The 9,762-nt window shown below is 44.4% G+C and overlaps 1 protein-coding gene across 2 annotated transcripts; it reads right to left on the reverse strand.

The window, feature by feature from the left end:
* Nucleotides 1-7,100: 7,100 nt before the first annotated feature.
* p2ry1 (purinergic receptor P2Y1) lies at nt 7,101-9,762 on the reverse strand. Of its 2 annotated transcripts, none has more exons than XM_072701511.1 (2): nt 9,535-9,762; nt 7,101-9,161 (listed from the first exon to the last, which is right to left on the reverse strand). In XM_072701511.1, exon 2 carries the CDS (start codon nt 8,753-8,755, stop codon nt 7,703-7,705), a length of 1,053 nt encoding a protein of 350 aa, XP_072557612.1. In that variant the 5' UTR covers nt 8,756-9,161; nt 9,535-9,762; the 3' UTR covers nt 7,101-7,702. The 2 variants fall into 2 exon arrangements, with proteins under 2 accessions (XP_072557612.1, XP_023676995.2); XM_023821227.2 differs by having other exon boundaries at nt 9,494-9,762.

The raw sequence follows: 9,762 nt of genomic DNA on the forward strand, positions 1-9,762 counted from the left end.
ACAACTGTCCCAGACTGTGGTAGCCAGGAACAAGTTTACCTTGCAGCTAAGAGCAACAATATTAGCACTCACAACTTGTACAAAAGATTTCTACATAGACACATAAAAAAATTAAAGTTTGAATAATGTACAAAGCTTGCAGTGCTATCAGAAAACTAAATAAATAAAATAATAATAAAATAAAAATATATATTTTCTTACCTCAAATTTCTTTTTTCCTTACAGATCTGAGTGTGTTTGTTACAGGGTGCTGCTTCTTCACGTGAAATAAAGACAGAACTAAGCATGTGCAGAGTGAGTCATTCCTGATTTGAGAAATAGACTTTGTTACAACTAACCCATGTTACAATCATCCCTGGTCTCCCCTACTCATCTGGCTGGCGCGTCAAACATCAGCTCTCTAGGTGCTGTCGAGCAGCAGTTTTTGCATCCCTCCAAGTTCTATGAGACCGTAGCCATAACCGTCTGTTTCCCACACTGTGCCTCAAATGCACTGGCACCATCCCGCCGATATTTGTGTGTCTTGGCATGGCGGCATGACCACAGCTTCAGAAACACAAATAAATTGTGAATGTAATACAAACAGCAGAACTTGTCTCCAGATCAGCACAGGCAGGCTGAGCTGTTTCATTCTGATGGGCTTCTGGCTCTTGAGAAATCGACGGCACTCCTTCCTCTCTCCAAGTCGGCCTGTGGTGAGCTGTAATGTCTGATGCTCTATAGCAGTGCTGCCCAGTCCAGTCCTCAGGGACACACAGCCGGTTCATGTTTTTGTGCCTGCCAAGCTCCCTGCCAGACAGTCCACATTTTTGCTCCTAACGGGAGCTGAGAGGGAGCAAAAATGTGGACTGTCTGGCAGGGAGCTCGGAGGGAGCAAAAATGTGGACCAGCTGTGGGTCCCTGAAGACCGGATTGGGAAAACATTGCTCTGTAGTATCTGAAGTTCACCAAAACATCGGACTGGATTGTGAGTCATGGAGATGATCTTCAAACACACTGATACAGTTTTTCGCTCACAAAAACGTGACATTTCCAAAAATGAACAATGTCTAGAATGAAACCAGAACCAAGACCTGCGATATTGCAGTCCAGAGTTTCCCATCAAATACAGCACATCACAGACCAGGAGGAGTTTTAGCAAGTCCTTACTGGCCCAGCTTGCTGCTACTCATCCCAGAGTCCACAACAGCACCAGCTGCAATACAAAACCGGCATTATTGGACAAGCAAGGGGGGGGGGGGGGGGGGAAGAGGGGATGTATGGGGGACCTATATAAGGGAGGGGGGGCAGGGTAAAGGTCACAAAAGAAAAAAACTGGATGGAGGATCTGCGTGACTGTGTGTCTGCCAAGTGCACAGGACAAGGACCTTCAGCCAACGAGCTACATGACCTGCTGGCAAAGTATGTTTCTGTACAACCCTCAATCAGGCTAATGGAAGTGAAATGAAGGGGGCAGATAGTGAGAACGGGGAAGAGGAAGACTGATCTAGGACGAAACTTATTGGCGAAGTCAAAATATGGAATGCGTCATTGAATTAGTAATTTGCGGTATTTTTAAGGCAGAAAATGGAAATTCTCTGGATTTTGTGTATGCCATCGTGCTCTCTATGACAGAGAGAGTCGTGACCAGTGTGCAGCGCCCCCTGGAGGTGGTGCCAGGGCCCTCATGGCACAGATCCCAAGCCTGCTGAGCCACAAACATCCCCATAGGTGCAACATGTCAACATGTATTTTACCATAACAGATTTTTGAACCTGCTTTCACAAGAGGTGAGTCAAACAAATAAAATGTAAGAGTATACCTCAGGCAGAATGTACTTATTTTATCCAATAAATAAAAGCCATTATATTCAAGAAGATGCAGACATCCTGTACAGCTTTCTCCAGTGAATGTTACAAGAGATGAGAGTCACAGCTTTTCCAAAAAAATCTCGACAGCTTCTTGATTTCTAGCAGTTTCTTGGGTGCTCTGATCAAGCAGCCAAGCAGAGGCAAATTTCAGCTGCCTAGGGCCCATGCTGACCTGGGGGCTCCTCAGAGTTTCCACGTTCCTCTCAGTTACCTCAGACCGTCCCCATGACTCTGTCCTACTCTGTGCTCAGCGCCGTGCATCACATCACACAAAGTGTATTGCGGCATGATTACACTTGTGTAACTGGTCCTCCACCGGGAAAATGACTCATACAGGACAGGAGTATGAGCGCAAGCAAGTTCTCACACGTCCTCACCAGCTCTGTTCAGGACCACTGGCCCCATAGTAGCAGCTGTCAACAACCCATGACCGAGTTCCTCTCTGCCTGTTTGTTTTGATTCTTAATGGTCTTAAAGTCACAGGCACAGAGTTTAATAGTGGGCAATATGGCGATCGTTAATTGCAACTGGTTGCAACTGTATCCACCAAAAGCGTTTCAGAGTTATCGCAAGAATCATGATAAAGCACTACATTTACATTTACTTTGAATTTCGCAATCGCTTTTGTCGTAACTGGTGTATAAGTGAGGGAGACAGCACGTTACAAACATATGTGCTGTCGAGGAGTCGACTAGGCTTAAATGCGGCTAAGCTCAGCTTCCAATGGCTGCCCAGCGAAAAGTGCCCAACCTAATGCTATTATTATAATGGCAGAACAAACCGGAAAGCGCCTGTCACGCATTGCCTGCGTGTTTGGAGGCTGCAACAGTGCTACACCAAAAGCAGACCGATGGGAAACAAAGCCGGCATTACCTCTCAGCCTGCGTAACATACCGGGGGGGCGTCTGTGTACCTCACTTCCTGGTCAATTATCTGTCTCAGTGACTAGATCATAAACTAAGAACTTAGCTAATTGGTTAGAAAAGTCAATTAACAAATAGAAAATATAGATATATACACAGACACACACACATACACTCACACACATACAAACAGACACACACACACTACAGCCCAGAAGTTTGGGCTCACCCTCGGATAAAAAAAACAAAAAAACGATGCACTGCTTTGTCAAACTTTTATTACAAGAAAATGTTAGAAATATATAAAACAAATGTAATTGAATGGTTTTCAGTATTATTTAGCCACAAAGGCTGAAACTATTGGTTTTGAAGAAGGTCTGGTCTTTAGTGCATTGACATTCACTTTGTGTTGGAATTCTATTTACTAATGTCAGAGCTTCATTAACTCTTGGCTTCTTATGATTGTGTCTTAATAAACTAACAATAGTCTGCCTTGTCCCAGATCAGTTTGTGAGGTTTAATGCACTGTCTGCTCCTCATTTCAATCTTCTGTTGGATCTTCTTCTGCATCACAACTGAGAAGTCAGAATATTTAATAAATATTTGTTATTTTTGTATTTGTAATGGTTAGAAAGGCACAGCTAACAGTTGAACAAAGGGTTCAAACTGAAATTTTGAGTAAAGAAGGGTTTTCTCATCGCCAAATAGCCAGAATGTTAAATGTTTCTAAGCATGGAGTGACTTACTGTTTACAGAGACAAAGGCTGACAGGAAGCAACAGCAACCGGAAATGGTGACATCAAAGGCTGAAAATCAAAACTTAGTTGTGACTAGCAAAAGAAATCAGAAGATGACTGCACTACCCATGTTGGTGTCATATTTAACCAGTTTACTGTATGTATTTTTTGTCAATATCATTAATGTAAATTAGGAATAACAGTGGTCCTAAAATTGAGCCCTGCGGTACCCCACTCTGCACGCAGGCCCACTGTGACATTGTGCCTCTTATAACTACTCACTGCTTCCTGTCTGTTAACCAGTTTTCAATCCAAGCTGCTACAGTTCCTAAAATCCCTGCTGCTTTGATCTTAAGCAGGAGCCATTTGTTGGAGACAACATCAAAGGCCTTCTGGAAATCTAAGTAGATCACATCATAGGCCTTTTTGTGATCAATTCCTCTGGTAGCTTCCTCAAAGAACTCAAGCAAATTAATTAAGCAGGATCTACCTCTCCTAAATCCATGTTGGCTATCCCTCAAAATGTTATATGAAAATCTATCATTTTTGCTTGGATTATAGCTTCCAATACTTTTCCAGTAATGCTAGTTAAACTGATTGGCCTGTAGTTTGCTGGATTACTTCTATCCCCTTTTTTGAATATGGGCGTTATATTAGCATGCTTCCAATCATTAGGTACCACACCAGCGGATAAGGATTTCCGAAATAGCAAAGTTAAAAGTTGGCAAATAATATCTCTCATCTCTTTTAAACTGTAGGTAAGATGCCATTAGTTCCCTGTGCTTTATTTATTTTGAGCTATTTGAAACTCATACTTAAGTACTCGCATTCATTAAATTGCACTTACAATGCATAGTAAACTGTTACATTACACTTTAAAACCAGACAGTTAAATTTAAATATTTCTAATATTTTCTTGTAATAAATGTTAGAAAAAGTTTTTTTTTTTTTTTTTTAATTGAAGGGTGGGCCAAAACTGGTCTGTAGTGTATATGCACACACAAGCACACATACATACATGCATACATACACAAATACATATATACACATAAACATTTTATACACACACACACCATTGGACTGCTACAAATTCTGCATGTGTCAACTGGCTATGCTGTCAAACAGTGTGCATGGCTGGCGAAGAAGAATAATTGGATCCAAAAAAGGTCCTATTTCGACTCTGTCGATTTGTGTGGAGTCCAACGTGGACCAATCTACAGTAATTTGGAAACTTTGTAAGAATACAGTTTGTACGACAGGTGACAACACAATCAATTTTATATATTATTAATATTTGTTTGTATTTGTTGTAAACAAAGAGTGAGTTTCTTTTATATGTACAATATTTTACAAACCGTAATAATTGTGTTTATTAATATAATGGTACAAGCAGTATTTCTTGTAAGGATAGAATGGCGGGCTAAGAGATTAAACAGTTAAATAACATCACCACATACATCCCAATTTGGTTGGTTGGGAAAAAAAAAAAGATCTAAATCATGGATCATGATTCTACCCAAAAATATTGCTATATGACATTTTGGCCATATTGCCCACCCCTAATAGAGTTTATTGATCGAGTTCAGCACCTAACCCTAACCCTAACCCTAGTAGCACTTCTTGGGGGGAAAACAAGCAGAAATGGAAGACAACCCAGAAAATGCATTTCACCTACATGAAGAGACTCATTACCTGGTAGCAAGCAATGCATTTCAATCAAACCCAACTCACTGCAGATCCAAGCAGCTGTTTGAGACATCAAAGTCACCTGAATACATCTCACACCCTACTGTTACTTGCTAATTTACGATTTGCAGAGGTAAAGCAGCTTGTGTCAAGTCAGCAGGGGCACCAAAGGTGGGGGTGGAGTGCAGGGAGTTTGGACAATTCCAAGGGCCCTAAAATTGGGAACATAATAGGAGTGGTTTGGGTTGGGGGCCTAATATGATGTTTTCATGGGACCCAAAATCTCTAGGGGCTCCCCTGCACGTCAGCAACAATGAAAGACAGACAAAATCATTATAGCTAATCCAAAATCACAACTGGAATGCACAAGAAATAAACACATTGCAAAATTACTTCCTTGTAGATCTGGTGGGGCACCAATTAAAAATTAAAACGAATGCTGAAATGTCCCCCTTTATGTGTGCACACAGTACACAACACAACCGAATAGACCACATTCACAAGACATGCATCACACACACCAGGAAACGCCCACGAACAGGCCATTTAAGCATATACACACCTACAACACAGCAGCCCGATATCCACACAAACAAGCCTGCTTACTCACTGGTCAAGTTGAGCCTCAAGGTCAAAGGGAAGCAGAATAATCACTGCTTTCTTACTGGATTTATACAAAAGTTCAGAGCTGACTCATTGGCTTCCCTCTGACCAAAGGAAAGGCTGTACCAATCAGGTTAGTTTTCTTAAGCCAATCGGTTCCACCTATGGTTCCACCCTCATAAATGCCCAGGCTTCTGCTCGAACCAGCAGACACACATTTGCCCATCAAGCGCAGCTTCCCCACCCCCACCACTTCCCTCAAAAATTCTCTGGGCACAAGCAGCAGTATTTTATCTGCGCCTAATAAGATGGTAATTATCTCGACCCCTTGGGGCCCCCAGCCGCCTGGCCAGAGAGGACTGGTACACAGGAACAGTTGTGTGCCTGCTGGTGAGCCCTTCCCATCACAACGAAGAACTCGGGGGTGGAGGGGGGGGGACTGGCCAGACCCCCTCTGTTCATGTCTTAGCGTGTTTACTTTCAAGGCTGAGACTGTCTCCTAAAGCCAGTGACTTTCTTTATGCACAAATCCACTCTCTCTCACTCTCTTTCTCACACCCAAAAGAAAAAAGCCACCAAAGAACTATGATACCATTTAAAGTGCTTGCAACAGCAGCAACAATTGAGACAATAAGCACCAGTCAGCAGCCCTGCCATGGAATTAACCCCCGATAAACCAGGAAGTGAGAGACGCTCTGTTTGAACACTGTGCCCAAGGGATCACCGCCAGGTCCGCGGGCGCCAGACTCGGCGAACAGCAGCCAGAGTCTCGGCACCGTCGCATCAATAGGCCTGGCTGCTTTGTTCACAGTACAAAGACAAAAATATAAAGGTAAAAAAAACAGGAAGAGGCTCCTCCAATCACCCTTGGCTAAGCATAAAGAGGAGTCCCAGGCGAATTTGGAGCTGAATGGCCATTAAATTGTACTCATTCACAGGGTTACGTGTGAAACCAAGGGAGAACAGACCTGGCCCAGTCCCCGGAGACGTAGCTCTGCAGCCACCTAAAATCAAGGGGTGCTAGCAAATTTAACATTGCCTTCGCAAACTGATCGAGAAGTCTGAACGGAGCCAAAGCGCACGTCGACATTAACTTGGCGTCAACGATTAGTAAAATCTATCAAAAAGCAATGAGCAGCAGAGACTCCGGTTAGTTGGGCTCATCTGTCTGCAGTGATCCTGTGCAGCACGGCCCGGAAATTGGAGGCTTTCTATTACCATGCAATAAAAGGGTCGTCACTGACTTCCCTGAAAACAGCCATGACAAAATTAAATGAAAGCCTCACCTTCGTCGGATGAATGATGGAGCTGGACTCAGAGCCAAAGTCCAGCTACCAAGCAAACACAAAACTCAAAAAAAGTGAGGGAACGATATTTATTGTTAACTGTCCCCAGTTTCCAAGGTTTCATATTAGTCACATGCAATAACTGAACAGCTAATGTTTCTTCTCTCAGTAGCTCTCGTTACTCAAGAAGCTAAAACTTGAGTATGGCATCTACATTATTACATTGACATATTTAAAATTGATATATATTCTCTGTCCCTTCATATTTCACATACAGTAAGTTTCAAGGATTCACAATGGATCTAACCAGCCACCATAGTGGAATCAATAGAATTCACATTCATAAGTAAACTGGACTAAAACTGGTCACAGAACAGACTGAATAAAAATGTATTAATCATGTTTGTACCACGATTTGATGAGCTTAAGCGAAAGCGGTTAGTTACTCAATATGTTAATGAGCGCAATGCTATGCCCGTGTTGCACTACCCGCTCCTACAAGGAGGGGGCAGTCTCATCTTTCACCCACAGTCACAACATATCACAAGACATAATAAAATAATACAGTAACTGGGTGTATTTTGAAGGTTCACAGGGAGAATGAATGGCCATGTTCCTTCACCAAAAAGAGCATGCATGTCAGCCACAGCCCAACCTCAGCAACCCCCTCTTAGGAGTCACATGCTGCCGTTATTGATGCACTCCGGAAGGCTGTTGAGTGCAGTCTCCTCACTTTTGGACTGGGTCCAGTCTACCTTTTTCGAGGGCTTTTTTGTGGCCCGGGATAGCTTCCGCCGGAACGTGTCCCCCGCCAAGAAGTAGAGAATGGGATCCACGCAGCTGTTGAGGCTGGCCAAGCCACGGGTCACCTGGTAGGTGGCGTAGACCTTGTCGTTGAAGTCGCACATCTCCGGGCTCTGGAAGTGCAACCTGGCACGCATGTTCAAGTTCTTCATGACATGGAAAGGCAAGTAGGAGACGGAGAAGACGACCAGCACAATGATGACCAGGTGGATAGACTTGCGGCGAAGAGGTGAGTCTGTCATGTTGTTGAATATGAGCGCTTTGACTATGAGCCCGTAGCATCCGAAGATGATCATGAAAGGGATGCAGAAGCCAAGCACAGTGGTACACATGCTGTAGTAGAAGTAGCCCTGCAGCTCATCCTCTGTCGTGGTGTCGTAGCATGTGGTTGTGTTCCTCTTCATGCCTGTCCGGGAGTAGTAGAGGATGGGGGAGATCCCTACCACCACCACCACCCACACCAGGGCACTGGTGTATATTGCAGTCGTCTTTTTCAGTCTGCCCAGTGACTTCAGCGGGTGCACCACCCCGGTGTACCGGTGCATGCTGATGCACGTCAGGAACAGAATGCTTCCATAGAGGTTAACATGAAAAATAAACCTCTGCAGTTTGCACAGAATGTCACCGAATATCCAGTCAGTTTTGTTAAAGTAGTAAAAAATTAGGAAGGGCAAAGACAGAACGTAGAAAAAATCAGCCAGAGCCAAATTGAACATGTATACAGAGATGCCACTCCAGGGCCTCATGTGAAAGATGAACATCCATATGGCTAAACTGTTACCTATTAATCCAGTGATGAAAACGATTATGTAAACTGTTGGAAGGTAGTAGAACTGAAACGCAGTTCTGGTAAGGTGACATCCTTTTGTCTGGTTGGTCAGCTCAGAGACATTCAGCAATGAGGTGAAGTTTAAGTCAGTTGTCATGTTGTCTTTAAAACACCGGTAAAGTGCACGTGGAATCACTGCCCTAAGAGGATCGACAAGTGCGCGCGGACGGCACTAACCAGCATGCCCTTGCTGCATTAAAAAGTCACTTCGGCGACTATCCGTCCATCTCCCCATTGCTATCTGGCCACCGAATGCATGCACCGAGGCGCGCTGGAGGCGACCTTACCATCGTACCGCACTTGAGCCCCGCATTAACCGACGGCCCTTCACGAGCTCACCCGCTGCCCTGGCTTTTGCACGCTGTCCTGCGAGACTGGCGCGAGACAGCTGCGTGCGCTCGCGGAGCTGGGGACTACGGCGCGGGCGGGGCGGGGCGGAACCAGCGCTCCTCTTCGTGCTAAGGCCGCCGCTGTGATCCTCCAAAGCCGAGAGCACCAGCAGACTGTAAATGCAGGTAACAAAATTGAACAATTATCACCCACAATATCCCCAGCATGCCCCATATGCTTGCCAGTGGTTTCTTGTAATGTACACTGCATGTAATAATTACAACAGGTTATAGCGGCACTCCAAGTTTACTACTTTATGTTCTTGTCATCAAAATTAAAAACTCACGCATTTAAGTACCATCGAACACCTTCGCGGTTCACATGAAATTCGACCGCGTCACAGAAAACAGCAGATCCGGTTTTATTCTATTGTAATTCCGCGTAGACATCGTGAATTATACTAGATGTAATTTCCCCATTATTTTCGATACGAATTAAAAGCCACCTTAGTGCTCCTCTGGATGATCCAACTTGATATTCACATACAAAGCATTAAATACTGATGCAGCTGCAGCGCAGGAATGTGCGACGCTTCTGGAAGAATGAAACTGCCCGAGCCCCTGATCCAGGCGGCTGATAACCACACGAGGTCCCTCTTCGTTTAGCCGAAGCAGCTTTTCACTGGAGCGGGACGGGGAGGCGTAGCGCGGATAAAAGCCCGCAGCTCCACCCGCCGGAATCAGAAACCACGGGCGGGCGGTCCCCACAGGCGCA

This window comes from Paramormyrops kingsleyae, chromosome 17 (assembly GCF_048594095.1).
Source record: "Paramormyrops kingsleyae isolate MSU_618 chromosome 17, PKINGS_0.4, whole genome shotgun sequence".
Taxonomy (NCBI): Eukaryota; Metazoa; Chordata; class Actinopteri; order Osteoglossiformes; family Mormyridae; genus Paramormyrops; species Paramormyrops kingsleyae.

What these genes read in the sequence shown, in the direction of transcription:
- p2ry1 (XM_072701511.1), bottom strand. Translation starts at nt 8,755, where the DNA reads ATGACAACTGACTTAAACTTCACCTCATTGCTGAATGTCTCTGAGCTG.